This window comes from Alosa sapidissima, chromosome 8, assembly GCF_018492685.1.
Source record: "Alosa sapidissima isolate fAloSap1 chromosome 8, fAloSap1.pri, whole genome shotgun sequence".
Classification (NCBI taxonomy): Eukaryota; Metazoa; Chordata; class Actinopteri; order Clupeiformes; family Clupeidae; genus Alosa; species Alosa sapidissima.
This window is the reverse complement of record NC_055964.1, coordinates 24561426-24587522: the sequence shown is the minus strand read 5'-3', so window position 1 is coordinate 24587522 and position 26097 is coordinate 24561426. Positions and strand designations below refer to the sequence as shown.

The 26097-nt window shown below is 40.9% G+C and overlaps 1 protein-coding gene across 2 annotated transcripts; it reads right to left on the bottom strand.

Moving 5' to 3' along the window:
* Window positions 1-19253: 19253 nt before the first annotated feature.
* On the bottom strand, window positions 19254-25078 carry lipg (lipase, endothelial). 2 transcript variants are annotated; one of them, XM_042102186.1, is made up of 10 exons: window positions 23787-25078; window positions 22333-22514; window positions 22030-22209; window positions 21816-21927; window positions 21462-21683; window positions 20927-21169; window positions 20692-20812; window positions 20373-20585; window positions 20095-20199; window positions 19254-19825 (listed from the first exon to the last, which is right to left on the bottom strand). In XM_042102186.1, exons 2-10 carry the CDS (start codon window positions 22405-22407, stop codon window positions 19813-19815), a joined length of 1284 nt encoding a protein of 427 aa, XP_041958120.1. In that variant the 5' UTR covers window positions 22408-22514; window positions 23787-25078; the 3' UTR covers window positions 19254-19812. The 2 variants fall into 2 exon arrangements, with proteins under 2 accessions (XP_041958120.1, XP_041958119.1); XM_042102185.1 differs by lacking the exon at window positions 23787-25078 and adding an exon at window positions 23249-23736.
* Between the last annotated feature and the right edge of the window lie 1019 nt (window positions 25079-26097).

Sequence of the window (26097 nt, the reverse complement as noted above, 5' to 3'; positions counted from 1 at the left end):
CACAGACCTATAAAAAAGGTATGGCATTTGAATCAAAATATTAGTGATAATTATTTGTACATTTTAAAAATAGAGAAAATACTTTTCCTGTAGTGCCATCACATCCATGCATCCAAGACAGTATAGGTTACCCATATATGGGAAAGTATGATGTGTAATAATAATATATGATAAGCCCCCCCTCTCCCTACTTGTTACAAAGTGGAGAAGTGTGCTAAATGGTTACATAACTGACAGAGAATGGGCGTGCAAAGGTTAGTATGTTCTCAGTTAAGAGTTTTGGGTTTTGCCGGTTCGAGCCCCGACCAGTAGGCAAGGCTGAAGTGCCCTTGAGCAAGGCACCTAACCCCTCACTGCTCCCCGAGCACCGCTGTTGATGCAGGCAGCTCACTGCGCTGGGATCAGTGTGTGCGTCGCCTCACTGTGTGTACACTGTGTGCTGTGTGTGTTTCACTAATTCACGGATTGGGATAAATGCAGAGACCAAATTTCCCTCACGGGAACAAAAGAGTAAACTTACTTATAAGAGAAGTGAAACCTAACTAAAAGAGAACACTGACTAGACTAAAATACGTTCTTGAGCCATCACTATCTGGATGTGAATGTTGCAGAATACCATCAAATTCTAAAAGCAGATGTACAGATTGAGAAATTATACACTGCCTTCTCTCTCCATCCTTCCTGTCCTGTAGCATTTGATCATTTGATCAGTGTTTTTTTAAGTTGTTTTTTTAAGTAGTGCTTAACTAGCTACTACAAACTACTGTTAACTTATGTAATCACTCAACAATCAAACAATCATCAAACAATATTCAAACCTAAACAATTGCACCCTAGACTAAGCTATGAACCTTTTTAACCAGATAAGTCATACATTAGTCCTTTGAGGATAGGCTATATTCAGTGCAATTTTACTATTAGCTCTGTGGTCATTGTAAGGGCCAGCTATTATGCTAGGATATCGTTTTCAAGACAGTGGCTTCCCATATCTGTGAAAGTATTTTGTGATCATATGTTATGTCAGCCTATATGTCAAGGAAAAATCATTTGTGTCTCATGATTGTTACATTCATGTCACCTGAAACATGATGGTAGACATAGCTATCTATTAAAAAAAAACGAGCACACAATGTACTAAATTGTGCACACACAATCTAGTAAAACCACAATTTAGTAAAACCAGCACACAATTTATTAAAATACAAGAAAATCTTACAAAAATCTTGCAATAACACTTACCAGGCTCCATACATGCCTGTCTAGGACATAAATATGTATTTCAAATACAAAATAGTATTTTCCAGTTTGTATTTTTCACAGACCTATAAAAAAGGTATGGCATTTGAATCAAAATATTAGTGATAATTATTTGTACATTTTAAAAATAGAGAAAATACTTTTCCTGTAGTGCCATCACATCCATGCATCCAAGACAGTATAGGTTACCCATATATGGGAAAGTATGATGTGTAATAATAATATATGATAAGCCCCCCCTCTCCCTACTTGTTACAAAGTGGAGAAGTGTGCTAAATGGTTACATAACTGACAGAGAATGGGCGTGCAAAGGTTAGTATGTTCTCAGTTAAGAGTTTTGGGTTTTGCCGGTTCGAGCCCCGACCAGTAGGCAAGGCTGAAGTGCCCTTGAGCAAGGCACCTAACCCCTCACTGCTCCCCGAGCACCGCTGTTGATGCAGGCAGCTCACTGCGCTGGGATCAGTGTGTGCGTCGCCTCACTGTGTGTACACTGTGTGCTGTGTGTGTTTCACTAATTCACGGATTGGGATAAATGCAGAGACCAAATTTCCCTCACGGGAACAAAAGAGTAAACTTACTTATAAGAGAAGTGAAACCTAACTAAAAGAGAACACTGACTAGACTAAAATACGTTCTTGAGCCATCACTATCTGGATGTGAATGTTGCAGAATACCATCAAATTCTAAAAGCAGATGTACAGATTGAGAAATTATACACTGCCTTCTCTCTCCATCCTTCCTGTCCTGTAGCATTTGATCATTTGATCAGTGTTTTTTTAAGTTGTTTTTTTAAGTAGTGCTTAACTAGCTACTACAAACTACTGTTAACTTATGTAATCACTCAACAATCAAACAATCATCAAACAATATTCAAACCTAAACAATTGCACCCTAGACTAAGCTATGAACCTTTTTAACCAGATAAGTCATACATTAGTCCTTTGAGGATAGGCTATATTCAGTGCAATTTTACTATTAGCTCTGTGGTCATTGTAAGGGCCAGCTATTATGCTAGGATATCGTTTTCAAGACAGTGGCTTCCCATATCTGTGAAAGTATTTTGTGATCATATGTTATGTCAGCCTATATGTCAAGGAAAAATCATTTGTGTCTCATGATTGTTACATTCATGTCACCTGAAACATGATGGTAGACATAGCTATCTATTAAAAAAAAGCACAGTTGATGCTTGTAAATGCCATGATCAACTTTTGATTCTTTGATATGGAAACCAAGTTAATTATTTTGGGCTATAACATTAGAATTTCAGCTCAAAGTTGGATACCATGTAGAAATGTGCTGCAATTTCAAAGCTCAGGAACGGCCTACTGTAGGCCTAGAGAAGAATGCTTCATATCGTCATATCTTTGTCCGGAAAGGTCTGCTGTTAATTCGGATGGTTTGCCCTGTGTTGTGAAGCGTTCGTGAGATATGCCATCAAGTAATGAGTGGAGATGGACGAAGCGCATTGTGCAGAATGATAAGAAATATGACTAAATTCCATGTATGTCCAACGTTAATTTTCTCGCCAACCGTTTATCACAGCACCTAGCCGCTAATATCATTGGAAAGCTCCGGTTTTGCTTTCATGTGACATCTGATTTATGTGAGATAAGATATAGGCTATTCTGTGAGCAATTCAACAGGGGAACATGGATGTGCATTTTTTTTTACATATTTTTAGGGGGGCTTTTGATCTTAGGGTGGCTTCAGCCCCCCAAAAATAGGCCTAACGACATCCCTGGCTCTCACAGTTTATAACAGTAGTGAGAAACGGATAAATCTGCAATATCCTCCAACCTCGCCTTAGTTGCATTCATGATTTCCTTTTATACGTTCGTTATAATTAAAAGGAGATCACTGTGCTCTGCCCGCTTGTCTCCGCTGTTTTTTTTTTCGTCTCGGAAGTGAAAGCATTTCTAGGGTGACTGGTCCACGATGAGGAAATTTATTTTTTTCTCAAGACATGTCAAATTATTACAAGTCAGAGGCAAAGTCCGAGTCAAGTCTCGAGTGAATAGTGTTCAAGTCCAAGTCGAGTCGCAAGTCATGCTGAATTTTATCAAGTCGAGTCTGAAGTCATTAAAATCATGACTCGAGTCTGACTCGAGTCCAAGCCATGTGACTCGAGTCTACATGTCTGGATACAACTGTGCTGAGTACTTTGTCCACATAGCAAGTAAAAAAGACTCTCATTTGTCTTCTCCAATTCAGTGTAACCGTCTATTTATAGTCCAGGTGACAAAGAGTTACTCAACAAAAACTGATGTAGAAGTGACAGGTATTGTTTGCTAGAGCGGCACAGACCATGCCACGTGCATTGGAGTTTTTAAAAGGTGCAGGCATGCATTATATTTGTCTCTCTTTGGTTGGTTGCCCACACAAGAGTCCAAAAGGGACGTGGACAATTCTGGGTAACTTTTTTGTCTCCTCAGGGGCTCCATAAATTTGATGTACAACCCCAAATCAGAAAAAGTTGTGACATTGTGTAAAATGCAAATTAAATCAGAATGTGATAATATAAGTCTCGTAAACCCATATTTAGCCGCAAAAAGGACATAGACTGTAAAGGAGGTTTGAGAGGGAGATGTAGGTGGCTGTCTTGATACCAGTGGAGGTGTCGGGGAGAACAGTTCAGTTCAGTCCAGTCACTTTTAATTCCACAGTTTTTCTTTATTGAGGTTACATCCAGTGTGGTTGTGTGTGTATATATAAATGTGTGGATAGGAGCAGGAGTAGGTATATGTGTGTGTGTCGGTTTTTGTGGTTTCTAAGAGGGAAAAGGATCTAGATTACAATTAGCTCCATAATGCCACAATACAAGGCCACAATTAGAATGACAAAACATTTACAAGGATGACAGAGAATAAGGTTACCCACAAAGTCAATACATAAGTCTCTCTGCCCCGTAATTATTCACTAAAAATATGTAAATAGGCTACTCAAATGCACGTTTCCTAACAGAAAGTTAAAGGGAGCATGGTGAACCAATTCAACTGTTTAGTATAACAGCAGCTCTAAACAGCAGACAAACTGAAAGGAATGTGAGATTTGCACTCAATCAATCAAAAGATCAACATTGAGAGTAAAAACATAAAACTAACATAGTTCAAAAACGCACACAAGGCAGGAGACACGGCGTTTGCAACAACAAACAAGGATTATACTGTATGGCTTGAACAAAGGGAAGGGTTGTGGGCACAAGTGTTGGCTAATAAAGTCTGCGGCTGATTGGACTAATTGGTTGGAGCTGCAGTGAACTAAATGGGGAAATGAGTGGCAAAGGAAAAGGGGCGTGGCAATTGCTCTGCGAGTGCAGGGGCCTGTACTACGAAGGGAGCTTACCCAGCTGTAACCAGAGACTTTCTAATGTGGAGACACAGCACTCAAAAAATACTCCATAGAAATGCATGGGGCTAGTTTGTCACGCCAATATGGCCGTTGTCTACACATATCCCACCCCTTCCTCTGCAAAACGGCGACATGTGAATACATTGAGCCAATCATATGGTGTGTTGTGAAGACATCGTGCCAATCATGTGTTGTGATCTCGCCGCTGGAGCAAGATTGGTGTTGTGAAGCCTTGCGCACGCGCAGTTCGACCCAAAGACTGTGCCCGATGAGTGCCCATAAAACGTTGGTATATGGCCGCCTAGTGGAGGGACTTGCCTAAAAGGACTTTGATGTAACCCAGGGTTACTTTGTTAAACCAGGGTTGACAAAACCTGGTTATCTTAAGTGGTGTTATTCGGTACTACGACGCTGATTATGAAGTTGATTTGTTGAGCCGGTTAACCTGTGCGCGTTCACATAAAAGGGGCGGGTTGCAGCGCAAGTCACCACTTTCAATGATGACGCGATCACCTTATTTTACGGATGAGGAATGCACAATTATTATGACAAGTTATGAGGAATTAAAACCCACTCTACGACAAAAATCAAATACGTCGGCAGTGAGCAAAGCAAGGCTGTTGGCAACGTATTACAGATCGGGTAGCCTAAATGCCTAAAAGTAAAGTTTTATTCCCACATGTTCTTCAAATATGTGTTACGGAGGATTAGTAGCTTGCGGAATGTCTGAAATGAGTTGAAATAATTAAATAGCCTAATTTGAGTTCATAGAAAGGCCTACAGATGCAACCCAATTCAGAAGTGGGCATATAGATTACAGTAATAAGGATAATTGAATGTTTAAGTAGCCCCCATTGACTGATTTAGTGTATGCCTATTCCTGTGAACATTTCAAATGCAACACCATTGCCAAACGCACATGGCAGCAGGTGAAAATGAAACACAAAAACATTATTCAGAATAGTAGGTTTATATAGTTATAGCTTGCATTAATATTTCTTAATTATGAAAACATGTAGGCCTAGCTTATAGCCTTCACTTGGCCTCTGTTTTACAGCTAACAAGAAACAGTGTCTTCGAACACTACTGTAGGAGGAAAGGCACCAGAGTGTTTTACAGTAGCAGAGGAGTTGGCCATCGCAAATAATAGTGGAAGGCCGATTATGGAGGGGGTTGAGGGAGACATTCGGTCGGATTCTGGTGCTGTGGAAATGTGTAGCCTTTATGTGCAGGGTACAGTAATATGACACTCAATTCAACAAGTTTGTTAAAATGGTGATTTTTATTTATTAGGCCTACTGTAGGCTATGTCTGATTTATTTTAGGCTAATCTTGCTCAGATGTTCAGCATACTGTAGGCCTATGTCCGATTTATTTTCGTAAATCAGTATTCTTGCATCACCGATTGAATACATGAATGTCCACGTACGGGCATTGCTATGAGACGTCTTCCTAGATCATCTGACAAAGATAACGAGTTCCCTCGGCTGACAATCTATATCTTCATAGAGAATATCGTCCGGGTAGGCTATATATATTTTCTGGCGGTCTCTAAAACCCCTCGCCCTGCGAAGAGAGTCCCTCACGATTTGCGCTCCAATGTCGTATGGATCATCCAGGTACGCCGACATGTCTCGGGAGAAATTGTTAGTGGAGGGGTGGTACTTATAAAGGGTGTGGTTAACGGAAACCTCGGGTTAACCAAGAACATAACCAAGTCGGAGCAGGTTTGAGATGAAGCGTAAATTGCCATGGCAGCATACCTCGGTTAAAACCTATCCACCTTTCGTAGTACGGGTTAATCGGGAAGTTACGCAACACGTGATCAAGTTACTCTCGAAGTTACCCAGAAAAGCCAGAAACCCCGCTTCGTAGGACAGGCCCCAGGACAGAGTTGAAACTTCCAAACATAGATAACATATCAAATGTTGAAAATGAAAATTTGGACCATTTCATGAAAAATATGAATTTGATGCATGTTTCAGAAAAAGTTGGGACAGGGAATGTTTACAACTGCTGCTTCTCCTCTTCATTTAACACAATTCTGTAAATGTTTAGGAACTGAGGAGACCAGTTCCTAGAGTTTTAAGAATGAAATGTTCTTAGTCATGTTTTTAATTCCATTATGCACCAAATTTAATTTTAGCGCCATTTTAGCACCTCTTCCTCTATGGAGAAATACTGTTTAAATATGTGCAGAATTCATTTTGGCATTGTTTTTTTCCAAGGTCTTCCCTGGAAAAGACATTGCCTGAATGGAAGTTTATGTTGCTCAAAACCTGTATACATCATTCAGTGTTGATTTGCCAAATGTGCAAGATGCCCATGCTGTAGGCTCTAATGGTTCTCCACACCGTCATAGATGTTGGGTTTCGAACTGAGCACTAAACAAGTTGAATAGAATGGATATTTGGACAGGCCCTCTCCTCTTTAGCCCAGATGAGTCCATGATTTCCAAAAAGAATGGAACATTTTGATTGATCTAACCTCAGGACCTTTTTCCATGTTACCTCAGTCCATTTTAGGCCCAGATAAGACAGTGGTATTTTCTATATCATGTCTCAATACAATTTTGGCTGTTTTGGCTGTTAGTTTTGCAGGTTTGTAGAAAACGACATCAAACTGTGCACACAGACAATGGTTATCAGAGGTTTTCCTGAGCCCATACAATGACAGGTCTGGAAACAGGTCTGGTGTTGATGCAGTGCCATCTGAGGTCCAAAAGACCATGGCCATCCAATTTGTTTTTCAGCTCTTTCCCTTGTTTGCAAATATTTCTCTGGATTTTCTGAATGTTTTAATAATATTATCTCCTGTAGATGATGAACTCCCCAAATACTTCACAATTTCATGTTAAGAAGCATTAAAATTACATTGTTTCCTCATTTGTGCACACAGGTTTACAGAGTGATGAATACCCCCTACATCTTTACTTCTAAGAGACCCTGCCTCTCTGTGATGCTCTTTTTCATAATCAGTCGTGTTGCCAGTTACCCTAATTAGTTGTGAAACATTCCTCCTTTTGTTTTCTTTATCATTACACAAACTTTTACAGCATTTTGTTATCCCCGTCCCAACTTTTTTTGAAACATGTTGCTGGTATCAAATTCAAAATGAACATATATTTTCAATGAAATAGTCAAATTTGTCATTTTCAAAATTTGATTTGTTGTCTGTGTCCTGTTTGCAACAAAATATGAGATTAAGAGATTTCCAGATTATTAGCCTACATTCTGTTTTATTCCAGTTTTACACAACGTCACAACTTTTTTCTGTTTTGGGGTTGTATGTTGTTGTTTTTTGTCACAGCTATATGGTCATCCAGCTGGCTTGAATACTGCCCATCATGATACAGTGCAACTCAAAACAGATTTGAAATGTGCCTTGTAGCTATATTATGTTCATCTTAAATTCAATGTAATTGATAATAATGGAAACTCCTCCAACCTCAGTATTTATTGCATGTTACTTCTGTAACTTGGATTTTTATGTGTCTGATTGTTTATTTGCTTCTTCCTTTCTCATTTAAGAGGAATTCCCCAAACTGTTTCAGAAGCATAAACTACATCATGGGTTTTGTTGTTAGTAAGTTAGAAGGAAGCATTGCCCACAACAGAGGTTCACACAGTTTTTCACAAGTTCACACGTTTGTGTGAGTTTTTCCACTTGGCTGGATGCCAGAGGTCTGCAGGTCCTTCACATTTCTAGACGTCCTGCTTAGCTTGAATCCAAGGGCTGCTATTGATTTATGTATCATGTGTGCAGATTTTTTTGTGTCTGCTTGGGTGTGTTGTTTAAATTGATAATATAGTTGGTCAGTTCTGATATTTAAGACCCAGGGACTGTGGATGTGCACTGAGAGGGTCTTGCATATCCCTCTGTGGCATCGTTGGTGAACACGGCTCTCTGAGTTATTCCAACTAATATCAGAATGTTGTTTTAAAAGGAGCATTCACAGACACTCAACTGTGGGGTGAAAGAGAGCATGTTGCGGAATTTATCATGATAAATTGTTTAATTTTAAAATTTAAGTTTTAAGATAAAGAAAAAATTAGGATACATTTTAACAAACATTTGACAATTTGACACTTGACTTTGATTAATCAGAAGACAGGAAGAACCAGCTTCCACTCAATGGTATTCCAGAGATTTGTACAGTATGAGCATGGGCGTACAGTTAACACATCTCATGTGGCATGTGCCCCTGATGAGGGCCGCTCTGTGTGTACCTGTTGACACTGAGGGTACTCCGACCATGTCCATGTGAACCCTGGCGAGTGTGAGAGAATGCCTGAGTTCAGCTGGATTCCATCACAGCCCACTGAGCTGCTGGGCAGACTGGGGCCACTGGTATAATGCAACCTGCCTGTGTTGGCAGCTGACACGTGCTGCTGAGGAGAAAATCCCAACACAAACACAACCCACGGTGGCGCAAAAAAACCACACACATTATTCTGAGAAGATCACTGAACTCAAGTAACCCTCTTTAAGGTGAGGCCATACCTCTCTCAGCCAATCAGAGGCCAGGAAGCATCAGGCAGTTTCTTTTGGCCAATCAACACATGGTGTGTTTTTTTTTTCAGTTTATCTTACTGAAATTCAATTTCATCTCAGTAATTCAACACCAACGGAAACACGTACATCTATCAGTGCTCGATTTTTTTTCACCCTGTGGGGGTTCTTTCTAGCTTTTGTTCTGAGTAGTATCAGTCTGTAGTGCTATAAGCCCCTGCTTACTCGTAGTGTTCAGCTCAAAGTGTCACCCCAGAATAAGGAGCTATCCGGAGAGCAGATTTTGTCCTGGCTGATGGCCTAGAGTGGCCTCTGACCACTGGACAGGAGCTCTGGGGGACACTTCTGGAATTTGGTTGACGTATGTTGACGTGTGTGTTGTAATGCGAGAGCCCCCCCCCCCCTCCCTCCTCTCTCTCGCTCTCTCTCTCTCTCTCTCTCTCTCTCTCTCTCTCTCTCTCGACAAAGTTACATAACAGTGGCAGTCAGATATGAACAGTATCTGCAGGGAGACAAAGCCAATAGGGATAAGATACAGTAAGATGCCCCAGAAAAACTACACACTGACACAACATGTGTTCATCTCAGAAGAATGACTGTGTTCTTAAACGTGGTATGATAGAGACTTCCTCAGAAGTAAAGCATCCCTGCATTCCCATCACTGCTCAGTCTCTTACTCATCAGGGAATATTTTTTAAAATAAACAGGGAAAGGGATTTTGAACAAAACAGCCTTGAGTACATTTTGAGGAGAGTCCTGACTTCAATTGAAAGATCATTTAAACCAGCAGCATCTGTAATGTCACAGAAGCACAGACTTTGAATTCCTACAACACTGCTTTTCTAACTCTTTTATTACACCGCTAAAACCTGCCTGATCTGGGCAGCCCATGGTTTTCCATGTGTCTGCTGCACATGTGTCCTCCATTCTCCACTCATGTCAGCACACACGGCCTCCAGCCCCCGGCAGCTCTCCCACATAGCAATAACAGGTGGTGAGAAAGGCATCTCAGAATTATTTCTGCTTTCATAACCTTTACAGACTGTCACATAGTGTACAAGTCCATCCACTGTGTCCACAGTTCTAAATTGCCCATGTTCATAAAAAAAAAAACTAGTAATCTAAAGCAGATATAGTCAGAGCATACTATTATTTTTTGTTCCAGAATTACTGATACAGTTTACATTATTTGACCTAAACAATTACATACCTTTCCCTAAACAATTATAGGTACAAACTTCAGACTTGTACAATATCAAACACTTCAGACACACAGCCTTGTCCTCTGGTCGCAGACACAAGCCACCAAATATTCAGGCTATGCACTAAGTGTAGTGTTCAGTGATGAGATGAGATCAGTTTAAAACATGCTAACGTGAAAGAACACATTGTCACATTCCAATTTTACTGGTAATGTAAATTTCTAGACAAGTCTAGACAAGACAACAAATGACATTCAGTTACACAAAAAGGTTGTATTTAGTCTTCTGAAACAAAATGCTTCTAGGCGTGGGCAAGATCTCGTGATACAAGTATCCTTCAGTGTGAATCACCTCCCCCTTGTGAGTTTCTGAGGGTCGAACTTCAGAGCTAGGAGTTGAGAGGTCTTTGAGGAGTTTTTCTCACTCCAGTTTCCAGAGAGCTGCATGAATCATAGAAGAGAATAAGGAAACAAAGGAAGACATGGGGAATACATGAATGCATTTGGTGGAGATAGTGAGGTTTCTAGGTGACCTATATTATTGTAACTATTTAGTGTGAGGGTTGGGTTTAGGGCCTGGTTTAGGGTAAAGCAGTGGAAGACATTTTGAACTGGGTTTAGAGTACTCTGGTTTAGGGTAATATGCTTGGGTTTAGGGCTGGGGTAAAAATAAATAAAGGTAAGAGATCTGGGGTTTGAGTAAGGTTCAGGAATGGGACTGGGTAAGCAGGTTGTAACTGGGCCAAAAGGTTTCCAACTGGGGTTCGGGTAAAAGTTTTTCCACAGAAGGTTTCTGAAGTGGATTTAGGTTACAGTAAGAGGATAAGAGACAGAGGGTTAGGGTCAGGGTATTGTGGTGAATATGATGAATATTTTAGAAGACCTACGATGTAGTGGGGCATGACTAATCTTTGTGGGAGAGACGCTTCCCATTCCAAATGGATTCCCAGATCCTGTGACTTACAGTCCGAGGGGCCAGCCGAGGAAACTGTACAGAGCCGCACTGTCCATTTGGGTGTGTGTGTGTGTGTGTGTGTGTGTGTGTGTGTGTATGTGTTTATGTATACATGTGTGAGTGGGGATGGTGGGGGAGAGGGTGTTTATTCAGAGGCTTTCCCTGGCAGGGTAAACAGGTACCCCTCTAATTTTGCCTCTGGTGCATGATCATGTGCTGGACTATGGTTTAACATGCAACAGTAGGGCTCATTCTTTCCGACGTCCTCACGTGCTTGCATTAAAAGCTGTGTTGAGTGTCAACAATAGCTGACATACTGTACATCTGTAAATCTCCAGATTTTCCATTCTTTGATCACACCTTAGTTTAGGACCTCGGCAACAATGACCTGTCATGGTCTGAGTTTTCAAATGTGTCAAAGATTCACACAAAGGGAAAGACAAATGAATCATGAGTCATAGTGCACGCACATCGCTGACCATATTGCCTCTAGATATTTGGCTGAGGTTAAAGTTGGGGGTTAGAAGGCAGAAGTTAATCACTTCTCCACAGACTCTCTTTGTTTTTATAACCATCAGTTAATATGGACAATAACTGACTGATAAACAGTGTAGATTGAGTCAAACTGAAAAAACCCAAGTGGGACACTGAACCCACCGACCCGGTTTCCTGCCAGACAACCTAACTCAAGCTGATCTGTGCACTTTAATCTGTGTGAACGCTCTGTAATGGGGAGATTGTGTGAGTTCCATTAATCCGCTCCTGGCTGACATTCCTTGCACATTTCCACTTTTGTTCTAGCTGTTTCCCATGAGAAAGTCCACAACTTTGAAGAGCGTGTGTGGAGACGATGGGGAGTCTCCATGAAGCTGCAAGAATGATGGCGGAGGAGCTGAATCTGATATTGTTTGGAAGAACAGTCGTGGCTCTGTACTGGTGGTCAAGACGTGCAAGGACACAGATCAGGAGACTCACACGCACACACAAGCGTGCACACACACAGGCATGCACACACACACACACACACAAACACACACACACACACACACACACACACACACACACACACAGTATATACACACTCACAGGCGTGAAGGCATGGACACAGACTAGAAGTACTTACATAAGTACACACACAAGAGCACATGTACTGTACATGTAGACTTAGGAGAAAACAAACAGGGAAAAAAAACATTTGTGTACGCGCACACACACACACAGAGGAAGTGGATCTGTATCTATGTGGGACAAACATTGTGATATATCTATTCCATTCGATATATGAATAGTAGTTACAATGTAAGTTGGAATAAAGAACTTAAACTATAACAACGACGTAGACATAAAACCTAGCCAGGGAGAAGTAATAATGGCCCATCTGTTGACCATATGCCCTTTTCTTTGAATGGTTGGACTGTAACACAGTATTACACACGTAAAACGTCTATTTTGGGGATTTGAAATCCCTCCAAATGAAATCTGCCTAAGCAAAGCCTTTTTTCTACACTGCAAGACCTTACCAAGGCATTCCACAATGGTCAGCCTTGGTTCCCAAAGAAACCAGAGCTGTTTCTGCCAGAATGTTCTTCCATTCCATCTCCTAGCTCTAGCCACGGACTAAAACTCCAAAGCTGAGATGGTTGCTGTGGTTTCTAGATGGTCATTACAGCTGGAGGTGAGCAGTTCTGTCTCAGTGAGTGGTGCAGTGAGTCATAGAACATCTTAAAGAGAGAGTAGTGTTGAGTTTGAGAGTTTTACCCACTGCTCATTACTGTACAGAGCATAATGCCAGTACATACACTTTAAGGAAAAGTGACCTTAAAGGTGCAGTCAGTGATATTTTCAAGCTCAACAATTTTGTCACATTTGGCAATAATCTCCTCACGACCTGCTTGCTGCCCATTCTGTGAGTACACTGTAAAAAAACCTGGCTCTGTAGGCAGCCCAGGCTCCAAAAACTGGAAACAAATAAAGTGGGGGCAGCCGGTCCCCCAAACAAAAACGAACAAACAAAAAGTTTCTCTGGGAATACTGAAGGTTCAGCTACCTAGCTAAAAGAACCTATTGTCAAGTTTCCATGCACCTCTCCTTTTGTGTACATTTTTGAACATGCAGGGCACTATGATGGACCTTCATGGATCCAGCATGTTGAAAAATTATAACAAAGGGCTACCCAGTACGTTGAAAAATGACCATAAATTAACAAGGCTTTAACATTACATTATGTTTAGATTGAATGCACTAAATGTACCGAATGCATCCTTGATGGTCTGCTGAGACAAGAGGTCACACATGCACCTTCAAACACCTCAAGTCATGTCACCAGTGCAGGAGTGTGTTATTTATTTACCATGTGCCCCAAGGCGAGGGTACTGAGATTTACTGCACCTGTGTCACACTGACAACGTGATCATCATGTGACTGCCTGTACAAGACAAGCAGCACATGCATCGCTACTGTGCTCAGATTTTTCCACCTTCACTAAGGTCATAAGCCTCAACAACTGGAAAATTTAGCGAGGCCATTGTTCCATGAAGTGGTTCTTTTAGTAACCTCATGGAAACAGATAAAGATGGCTGAATGCAAATTAAAATCCAATGGCAAAATAAGCAAGGTTCTAAGATGAACCACTCAAATACAGGATTTGATAGAGGGTATCTATATTTTTATGTTATAAAGACAGCCATACATATACGTTGTCTTGTCATATGTGTCACCACAGGGGAAGTGCAATTGAATGTCGTTGCTATGTGTAATGACAATAAAGGAATTCTATTCTATTCTATTCTATTCTATATGTTTTTGTAATAATGTTACATAAATAGTTGTTTAATTGTTGTTTAAAGACATTTTTAGAGGGGTGAAAAACTTCAATGATATTTGTGATCCTCACACACAATGTTATTTTTCAAGGTATTCCAGTATATGTCTATATTTGAGCATTGTTTACAGGCTGGCCAACTTAGGAACACGAGCATAATGTACCAAGATCTCTTGACCATGAACAAGCCATCCATCTAAGAGACAAGGCACATGGCACTTCTGGAACAATCTGCGCTCTCAAAATTCATTAGCATCTGTGTGTGTGTGTGTGTGTTTGTGTGTGGGAGGATCAAGAGTTTCTTTCAACAGTTTGTGGTACTAATTCTATAAATATATGGTTCTCTCATCAGCCTGATTAAAAGGATCAATGTGACATTTATACCAATGGACAGCATCAAATCATGTTGTCAGTCAGACAGTCATTAAAATGCTCCTGAAGCAATTATGCGCCTGTGTCGCTTTGGGTGCCTGGAAGAGTGCCTTATAAATGCAATGGCCCAATCCCAAATTGAACCCATAAGGACTAAGGACTAAAGACTCACAGACTTCAACTCCACATATTGCACACTGCCCTCTCCCCACATACACAGCACACTATCCCATCTCCCCTGTCATCCCCCCACCCCCCCCCCACCCCCCTCCATAAATGCACAAATAGGCTGACACCAGACGTAATTTCACTGCATTTCTTACTTCCAGTAACTATATGCATGTGACAATAAACTTCCTTGTATCCTTGTATCCTTGTATCCTTGACTTAATTGATCTTAGTGCTAAGTGAGTGTGTGAGGCCACATGGGCTCAGACAGGTATAAATGGGATTGGGACAGCACTTCATGAGATCACAAGTTACCTTGGCGACGTTTACAGTTTTTCTCAGTTGCTAAAACACTAAAAACCCATTGGCTGAAGAAAGTTCTCAGTTGCTTGAACTCATTAAGCTAATTGTTCAGTCTGTTGTCAATACCTTAAACCATTTCACATGGTAAAACACAATTTGCAGATCTCACTTACAATTTTTAGCAAAACTTTGAACACATTCTCATTCTCAAAACACATTCTGCACTCTAATGCACATGCATCCATACTGATAAACACTAGTGGCAAAAATGAAATAGAAATAGACATACACATGTCATTGATTAAACACACAACCACGAGTGCATATGCGAGGTGGGGGACGAGGAGGAAGGGGAGGAATGCAAGAAAGAGGATTTTTATTGGACACTGTACAGCATATTGTAGGCTGTATACTGTACAATACTGTAAACAAATCATATGGCCTTAAACATTGTGCTTTCCATTTCCAGTACTGACTGCTCAATAGATTTTGACTGGTTGCAAGTTCATATCAACAAAGAATAAGAATCAAAGGACACGTTTGTGAGATGCAGGGTACTGTAAAAATAGGGGAACAAGGAGGAGGAAGAACAAAAAAATGCAAAGAGCAAAGCAAAGTAGTAATTTCTACTTGATGTTTTCATTCATCAAAAGACAATGATGGAAAAATATGAAAGTGGTTTTGAGATTAAACATTTACTTCTCCCTGAGAACATTGTATGTTTTGAACAATTTGTTTTCTATTTTCTGGTGTATTGTTTACTGACTGCTTGATAGTGTATATCATTTTGATCACTTTGTTTATGATTTGAGAGCAGTGTTTGATTTTGAGCACAAGTAAAACTGTTTTGAAGCGAAAGTTTGATTTTGAGCACTGGTAAATCTGTTTTGAGGCGAAAGTTTCATTTTGAGCACAGGTAAAACTGTTTTGAGGCGAAAGTTTGATTTTGCAAGAGGAGTCAGAGGTTTTGTAACTAGTGCTTGAAGCTGAGGTTTTGTGTTTAATGTTTGAGCAAGGTTTCAGAAATTGTGTTTTAGCAATTGAGAAAAACTGTAATAACAAAGATGTTGCTGACACGTTCCGTGGTCGTGCGTCGTGCTGTTGTTTACCTTTGTAATTTCCATATTTCCCTATGGTCTCCGCGGTAAACGTCACAACGCTTTGAACTGTGAGTAATTCCCTTTGGTGACGTCTGCACTGATGCAGATTCACAGAAAGGGCTCAGTAAGTGTGTACTCAAACCCTGCGAGAATGCATAGCAAAGTCTGTGTATAGCAGAGTTTGTGAGTCCGGACTTTGGGATTGGGCCAGCGTGTTGTTGTTGTGTTGATGGGCTGGTTAATTAAGTAATTAAGTGCACCTGTTACATAGTGAAAGTATGGGGCTGTCATTTCTTTACCATTAGGCACTTCTTTCTTGCAGACACATATTTTGATTGTCTCTGTATTGATCTTTGCTCTCTCTCTCCTCTTGAATCTCTATCTATCTATCTATCTCTCTTTCTCTTTTATTTGTCTCCTTCGTTAGCCTGTCTCACATACTGACACCCTCATTGCATCCACACACGCATGTCGCCACTTATTCCTCCCTTAGACATTTGGTTTGAAACGTAAACCTACATGTAAAGTTGTCTGTGGCCCTCTTTATGTTGTGGTCTAGGAACGACAACCTATTGATAGACTGGAAGAGTGTTTGTCTCAGTCCAAGCCACAGTTTATATAGGCTACAGAGACCGGCCTGTGTATAAACACCAGAGCTTTTCTAAACATGTAAGTGTCTGAACAGCTGGAGGACTGTGAAAAGCAACTGCTTGAATCTCACAAACTTTAATGTACCTTTCTTGCTCTGTCGGGGTTTATGATATCATATCCAGAGGCCACATCCCATGAAATACATTCATTATACTTATAAACTTTAAAGTTGTTTATGCTGTTGGCTACACATATATGCATTTTATATGATTGCGTGAGAACACAAGCCTTCTGTTTAAGGCAGTCAGTTGGCCCTAAGCTTTTGGCATGAGTCCTGAACAGGTGTTCTCAACAGTGATGGCATGCATAAACTACATTAAACCTTGTCAGCCAAGGAAACATTTTCACTTCATTTCATGGAAGTAGAAGTCGTGTGACGTGTAGTGTAGTGAATGTCAAAACAAATGCAAAAGCATGAACAGAACATGTCCATTATGAAATGCAAAATCCTCCTCTTTTGTTGAATTGAGATCACATGAGCTAGCATAAGACTTGTTGCTGGGATTTTATATGAATGTCTGACAATCCTGGTATGCACAACATTTGCCAGGCTGGCAAACTAAAGTAGGTCATTGAATGTTGTGAGTTATATTGGCGTTTTCTTTTTCTTGGTGTTTGGCTTGTTGGTTTGTCATTGAGTTTCCACTAGGATTTCCTCTTAGAATGTTTCATGTAATGATGAATGATTCTCTGCAGTTCCTTTCAGTCAGAGTTTTTTTCTCTCCTTTTCTCCCGTACATTACAGTCTCAAGCGTGCCCACACTCAACACTGAACTATGTGGCACACATACCTTACCTGCAATATCTATTGTTCTTAGTCACCGGAAATCAGTGGCTGTTGTGGCATGCTCTGCTTGGAAGATAGGCAACAATTCATCATCCAAATCAGGGGGCTCGAGCTCTTACTTTCACTCATAGCCTTCCATTTGCTTCTCTGCTGTCTCTATTGTCTTAGTTTGTCTGTAGTACGTTGTTGTGTACTGACTCGATTCCTGTTAACTGCATTCATTCTCCTTGATAATTGCTGTTTCTCTGTAAGCTTTTTGTCTTTCCCATCTATCACTGGTCATTCCGGTCCGTCCTGATTTGAATACAAGAGTACTGGCCAACAGCTACAAGTTAACCAGCACATCAGTTTCATAGATCTTGAAACCAGGTAACTTGAACAACCAGATTGATGTAATGAAATCTATCGATGACTAAGAGGATATTCTAGCACTAAAATCTGTGTAGCCCTCATATGTTATCAGTACATGATTAGATATGATTTGCCAATGTACAAAAATTCTTCTGTGCTATATCAACCCTACACTGAACCACAAAAGGTGAACCAAAGAAATCACAGACACAACATTTTCCAACTCCTCCCCTTTCTCTCCTACTACAGAGCACTGTACATCAAAACTACAACTTCTTTCCCAATGGCCTCACCCTCATACATATCTGACCTGAATAATATAATGTTCCATATACTCTGTTTCCCATACCATAACTGTGTTTCCCATACAATGACTAATTTGTGGTGGCCCACATATCAACACTGACCACCACACAATGATTTTCTATGTTGTACTATTTAAATCGGATGAAATAGCTATGTGCAACTTTGCAGTCTCTCCTTGTCTCTCTGTCTCTCATCGAACCTGCATGCATGTTTAAAGAAAACATGTTTGCCATCATAACCACGCAACACAGAGCACAGCTTTGTTCAAAACTGTTGCGTTCAAGCTAACTCTGCACCCCACTATGCATTTTAATTGTATATAAGTATATTGTGTCCTATGTTATATTGTATATTGCAAATACTGTATTAGAGACATCAACAGCCAAAGCCAAATTCCTTGCATCAATAAAACACTTCCCTGTTTCTGAAGAGTCCATTATCAGTGATGCCTCTAGCTGACCTTGACATTGCAGCCTTAAAACTAGAAGTTTTGGTTTTGCCCAGTCCCCCAGCATGTGTGCTCGAGTGGATCTGCAGCCAAATAGCCAATGTTGAAACAAAGACAATTACATGTATAAGGGCTGCAATGTGCAGGGCTGAAAACAGCTGTTGATCAGTGCTCAAGTTGCCTTCCAAAAAGGCTGAGCCCAATTAAACAGGGAGCCTTTCAAAAAGAAAAGTGCATTTTGCATGGGATAATATGCTTGGTCATATAACTTACAATAACCAGTTCCAATAGCCTGGAAGCCAGCTGAACTTAGCCAGAATTGAGTATGACATCAGGCTGCAGTTCCAACTTAAGGAGCCAAATCAATCTCAGTGGGGTATATGTGGATACTGAAGCGGCAGACCTTTTGCAAAATTGCACATTCTTTTTATGGAGGACATCCAGCTTACCCAAACCAGTGTTCACACTTCATTTGGTCTCAGGGCTATAAACAGTTTCTAGTTGTTTGGCAACTTACAAATGCTACTGTGACTTCTTGTCCAGCAGGGTTATGAGAGAAATAAACCTAGTACAGGTGCAGTTTAGCTTGATTACATTACAGAAGAACCAGCTTTCAGGAACTTGAAGACAGACTATCTGGGCTATAGACAACAGGACACGAGAGACAAAGTACAAGAAATGAGTTTATTTTTTAAATTATGTACATTATATACACAAATACATAACATTTCAACAATACAATACAACAATTGACACTTCTCAAAAAGACTGACCTATCAGACACTTCATTCTCTTTCTTCAAAATACTGAGCTCCACTGCCTGTGACTGAACACTCCTTAAGCAAAGAATGAATGTGTGCCTGCATAAAGGCTGTGCATCAAGTTCATAAATTAACCTGACTTCAGTGCATTTGTTTTTTTTTAAATATAAATAAACACTTACAAAAATAATGACCATTCTAGTATGACCTTTTGGTACACAAAGACGTGTAAATTCTGATCAGAGGTTGAGCGGTCAAGTATGAAAAATGATGCCAATCACCAGTCCACCCCTCAGGGCAAAACCGTGCACATTTGCACAAGAGATGAGTGGTGTGGTGAGTCTCTCCCAGATCCCGAGCCCTTCCCTCAAACTCTCAGGCCCAATTCTCAGTCCTCTGTGAGCCCAACAAAGTGCTCTGGGTGTAGCAGCAGTACCAGTTAAGACGACCAGGTGAAGTGCCTTCATTTCACATGTGGAATCTGCCACGCAAAAACAAAAGAAACTTTATAGATTTCTGTTTAGAACACTTCCACTTCTCAAAATGCATGCATGACACCTGATGCTGCCAGGGTGTCCTACAACAAAGCCAGGCTGATCAATTACACCTCATTAAAAAAAAAAAAAAAAAAAAAAAAAAAAGACCAATAAAGCCCTTAAAGGGTTAATAACTAAAGGGTTAATAACTGACTATGTACAGAGCATACTGCAGGAAATGTGATCTGGGGTGGGGCACAGAGTAGGCGGGTACCTTTTGCTTGGCTTCACCTCCCAGCCATCGCGACATTTCACAAAGGTCAGATGCTTTCCTGGTGTGATGTCATTCTCAGAAGAGTCTTGAAGACAGAACGTGTATCTGATAAAAGAGACACACAAGATTAGTCTCCAAATGAATGTACAGAGAATATGATTATTTGATCAATCAAACAGCCTTAGGGTCATCAGTTTAATCACCCACAAAGACAAATGAACAGTTGAATATTTCCCGTTTTTAATTCATTCATTCATTGTATAGCATTATACACTTACTTTTTCTGAGTCTCTCCATGTTTTACACGAATCCGGCGAACTTGTAGCACCTGATTGGACGACTGACTAGACCAGGACCAGAAGTTTTTCCATAAGGATGAGAGAGATTCTGCAGGATCTTGCCAGCTTAGCTGGATCTTCAGAAGCTCACCAATTTCTTCCTCAACAAACACCAAGAATGTGTTGGTGAAGTTCAGGCCCACTTTGTCTGGTCTGGGTGGATTAAAGACAAATCAGTCTCTTCAATGAATAAAAGGTGACATTTTCAAGTTGTATGAATTTCTAGTAATCCAAAGTAACTTCCTAGCCTGCCACTTACAAGTTGACAAAGAGGTCTGAAGTATCGTTGTGCTCCCCTAAGAGTTTGATTTTGAAGGTAGGGTCAGCATCATCGGAGTGCTTTCTGTTGAATACATGCATCTTCATCTGGTAGTGGTAACCTTTGGGAGATTACAGGAAAATGTAAGTAAACTAACACTGAAACACAATGTCATACACCCATTCGATTTGTGTCAATTGAGAGTAATGTGTTTATCATGCAGAGGACAAAATACCTCCAAAGGGTGTGTCGGCACGGGTCTTCAGATACATCTTACTGTTCCTCCTCTTGCGCATTGTCTTGGCGTTGTAACCCATGTTATTGCAGCGATTCTTGCGGCAGCTCAAGCAGATGCCCTTCTTGAAGCGGTCCGGGTCAGTGCACTGGTACGCATAATTGACATGCTCCTTGTTCATCAGAGAATCCACAAACAGGTGCACTGCTCTTTCGTGCTCACACTTCAGCACATCCAGAAAACCTACCAGGAAGAGAGAGATGGAGAAACACACATCACAATCCATAACACAACATACCAGGCACTTACCCAACACCAAAATGTACTCCTACATTTTAATCTAGCTGTACTTTGACAAAAGATGTCCATCTTAATGGAGCAGTCCTCATGATGGGTGTAGAGCCATATATCAGTACAGAGGGGTTAACATGCTGAACTTGGCTAAAAATGGCAACATATTTGATTGATTCTAGAGCTGGATAATTGATTCTAGAGCTGGATCAAAGATTGTTTGAAAGTGAACTCTTATGCTTACCACCACCAGCATATGCCACCACATCACCCAATGCGCATCCTGGTTGGACGTCTCCCCCATTTGGATAGATGTCGATGTCTCCTATTGGCTGCTGGATGCCAATGCTGACGCCCAGGGCTTCTCGTGTGTATGTGTGCAGGACGTCAACAAAGTCAGCGTCATCGGGAGAAAGGCGCCGATGCGACTCTGCTCCTTCAAACATGGGTCCTGCTGGGTCTAAGCCTGAAAAGATGCACAGAAAGGGGTTCACACACACACAGTCCAATCTGACGATGTAAATTCACAATGCTCACACAGAAATGCCATACACTAACCATCATATTTGGACACTTCATAAATAGACAGAGCTCGTACCTGTTATCCTTCCAACTGTGCCCTTCACAAAAGTGCCTGCATAGCCTGCAACATGTGCCCCAAGGCTATAACCGATCAGGTGAACATTCTGCAATGGCATAGATGCCTCCTCCTGTAAGGGACAGAAAACATCATTAATAACAATGATTGTGTACACACACAGACCCTTACCCAAGACCACTAACAGAGAACATACAGTTGCTCACACACCCACCTGGAGCCAGTTAAGCAGGTCTGCAATGCTTAGTCCCACACGTCGCGTGTGATTGACAGCGTCAGGGTAGAGCTGATGGGCGAGGTTCAACCATTCCACGACGAACACGTTGGCTTCTGGCTCTCGCTGCTGCACAGCTGCCACCAGGTTGTGCATCCAGCTCTCGAATATTCCACTCATCTACAGGTGAGGCCAGTGTCAGACTTCACATTCAATACTTATCAGGCCATCAAAAAGTGTTAAGTCAGTGACAGTACACACCCCTTACATCCACATACACCCAGATGGAGATAATCCACTTACCGTCCAGCCATGTATGATAAAGATGGTCTTGGCTGTGGTGTTGAACCCACACTCCTTTAGGCCTGCTCTCTTCATAGGGTCGAGGATACATCCCTCCTCGTCCAGATCTAATGACTTGCGGAAGTCATATTTGATTTGGTCATGGAGTGAATATGGATCCTTTAGTAGCTTCGCATCAAGGTCTGTTTGAAGAAGAATGGATAATGATAGGTCATTCGGTTCCTTCTCTACTTTAAACATGAGGGAGGGCAATTTTGTTTTACTTACGGTTAAACTATTAAAAGAGACACTGCCAAGACAAACTGGAAAGTTTTGAATTATATGCCATACCCTAGCATTTTTCAACTACTCGCGTGTGTGGCCGGAGCCGGACTGGTTTTTTTTTTTTTTTTTTTTTTTTTTTTTTTTTTAAACACCAAGCTGGTGCTTTTAGGTTGGCGGTAGACGTATGCCTACATGGCGCCTCACACTTGCGTTTCCATGTTTTACGTAGTCTACAAGATTCACTTAAGAACTGAAGCCGATATCATTTGCGACCGGTTTGCGAGGTGGCATATGTTTAAAAATTACAATCAAACAAGAGCAATTTACTTCCATAAGGTAATTGGTGAACTAAAACACAGCGGGTTTCCATTCAGTTTAAAATCTGCCTTTTTCTGAGGAACATACGGAATTTAGCAGTAAACCTAAGCTGTTCATGCAGACATTTTGGCTTTCAAGATCTATTCAGACTTTCACAGCAATGGCAAATATAACCCACTCCCACAAGTAGGCTACAACGGAAAGCAATTTATAGAAAAAAAAAAGACTGTTTTAGCAGGCTAACCTTTCAATGGACTAACTTAACATTGCTAAAAGGAAAATTATTACACCCCTATTTGTAGTCAGCAAAAAGTACCACCATAGATCGCATTACCTTCTAGAAGTTCATTCTCTTCAAGTCCAGACGAATGGGCGAATGCCCCACAATAAATAAAAAAACTTAGTAAAATAATAGTACTTTTCATTCTTTGCTACGCGCCAAAATTGTTGTGAGGGGATGGGTTGGACCTATAGTTTTATATAGAAAAGAACGCGGAGGCAGAGCAAATATCTTGTTACACCGGCGAGCAGGGCTAGGAACGTTTTTAAACGTGAATCAGGTTGCCCATTAGTTTTAAATAGTTCCAGAGACCCTACATCTGTCAGCTGATCATCGGCCCATCTGTTTCCTCTCCTAATTGGTCAAGCCCCTGGGTTTACGCTGAAAGGCGTGGCAAGTTAACGTTGAATGAATTGTAGTATTTTCTCACGTTGCGTCACTAAGTCTTCACGCACTTCCAATAGAAAACAAACAATGCAGCGCATGGTGGGTGCCGAGTAGGGGAGTACTCTGACGCGAGAAGAATATTAACATCACCCCGAACGCCAGCGTGTCAACACTTCGACCACATGCACGTTCTGTGCTATGTTACCTTAAATAAGTACACAATAAACAGGTTCCTTGTTCCAAACATCTGTTCATGGCAACAGGTGCAAATCACTGGCCACACTGGTCCTCCGATGTAAAAAAGAAAAGAAAAAAATCATTGGCAAGCAAGTCCATCAGGTCACCAGAAGGCATAAGGAAATCTGGTCATGTGTTCCACTTATGCAGTTCCTGTAGAAACACATTCCTCATTTATTTTAAGAGTCCCAGTTTTATTACAACCACATGGCTCTTTTTGTTAAGAACAACTACGAAATAAAGAGTAGAGACAAAGAATTGTGTTTTAACGACTAACAGTTGATCTACTTTAAAATGTTAAGGATAACCTGAATTATAATCAGCATTCCAGAAATTCCAACAAAATGTGTGATCACACTAAAGCCTTGCAGCCTGGTCTGTTAAATGCCTTAGCATTCTTATATTCCCAGGCTAGAAGTGGGTCAGTCTGCGCTATTGTGAGTGTATGTGTGCGCGCAAGCACACAGTTTTCTGTATGTCGGTAGGAGTAATTTAGGATGCTGCTCTTCTAACATGCAAATGAATTCAGACTGTGATGGCACCCTCACACTCAGAAGAGAATACTTGGTTTGCTAGATTATGTCTGGATGAATGGGGTGAGCAGGTTACACCTGTAGTGCACAGCCAGTGGCAAAGTCAGGTAGCTGGGCCACACCTTTGCTAATGCACAGTAGCTTATCTAGGAGACGTCAGTGCTGACGCAGCAGCCTCAGTGAGAAAGTACTTGAGCCTATTTTTAAGAGTCTAGATGTATTTGTGAGCTCATAGACAGCATAGCTAGGATATGTCCGTGGCATGGTTTGTCACCATGTTAGAGAGCGCGCGCTTTTGGCTCGCCAGGCTGACTGTTATGAGAGAACATAAACTGAACCTGTTTTGCTAGAAAGAGCAAATATTGTGAGTGCCTCTTAATGTTGTAAGCTGGCAGTTATAACAGCATGTGCTCACTGGCAGTGGTCAACGTTCCTGTGTAGAGACAAGGTGAGAGAGTTCACTGTCCAGCAGTGCCCTGTGCCTCGGCTGTCGGCCAGCTCCTGCACTGGAGAGAACATGAGCACACAAGTACATGCGCAGATAAAGTATCTGTAGCTCAGCCGATGAGCAAACACACATCCCTCAACCCGTTACACTTATCTCCAGCTTTGTCTATATTGGCAGATGGTTTCTCACCAATGTGGATGTGCAGTTTCCTGTCATAAATTGGGTGTGTTATTTCCAGCCTAACTACCAGCATTGAAATGGAATATAATGCAGAAATCAATGGTAAACTCATGACTAAATGCACTCTTAGACAAAAGAGCATGTGGCTACTGGTCTACTAGAGAGTGAGTGGGTGTGTCTATATTACACAAAGGGTGGGTGTGGTGTACATTCCTGGGGTGGCATTGCACTCTACTTAAAGATGCAGTAACAGCTCTCATCCACCCTTTTTGCCATAATGCAACAAAGTGCTCCTCACAGCCCTCTGGATGATCATTTTAGAAGAGCACTCAAAGAAGACAAACAACAGAAACAACTTGGTAAAGCATGTGTGTTATGTTGTAGTGCTCCATTGTCCAGCATGTGACACCACTGACATTCCTTTTCATATACTGTTCATATAAGAGTGCTCAAAATGACGCAAACGCTTGTATCAAGTACAATCAATTGAGATCATTAAATTGATGCCTTGTTAGACTTCACCATACCTGTATACACAATATCAGTTGAGGACCCTTCATTCAGACTATATTAACCAGACACACTGTCATAACACATGCATCAGTGGGTTGTATAACCAAGCAAAAGCATTTCATATTTTCTTGTGGTTTCATTCCTCAAACGTCGTGCCCTTTCAGTTTCAGGACTTATCCGGCTGAATGGGAGCTCAGGATTAGTGTGGTTCCAGGGCATGTGACTTGTGTGGATCAGTAGCCACCTTCAGATTCCTCCAGTCTTACTTTTAACAACTGTAACCCAGTACACGTCACTTATTTCCTGAAATAACTGTAAACTATGAAAATATAAACAATGAAATAAATAATGCTTATATGAAGATTAAAAATCACCTGCAAGCTTTCCCATTCAGAATGACCAAACTGCCTTACAAATAATATAATATAATAAGTCAAATAAATATAAACTGCTGAATATATTCAGCCTCTGTTCTGCACAATGCATTTAAAAGTTTCAAGAAATTTGGTCAATAACACTTCTCCGACGTCAGATTCCCAAGCATCACTTATTGTGTTTGTTTTGGGTATCTCGGAATAGGTATCATCATGGCATAGGAATACTTC

What these genes read in the sequence shown, in the direction of transcription:
- lipg (XM_042102185.1), bottom strand. Translation starts at nt 23,339, where the DNA reads ATGAAAAGTACTATTATTTTACTAAGTTTTTTTATTTATTGTGGGGCA. An exon ending in AGAGAATGAACTTCTAGAAG is followed by an intron (nt 22,515 to 23,248) that starts GTAATGCGATCT and finishes TTCTTCAAACAG; the next exon opens with ACCTTGATGCGAAGCTACTA. An exon ending in CACAGTTGGAAGGATAACAG is followed by an intron (nt 21,684 to 21,815) that starts GTACGAGCTCTG and finishes GCATCTTTTCAG; the next exon opens with GCTTAGACCCAGCAGGACCC.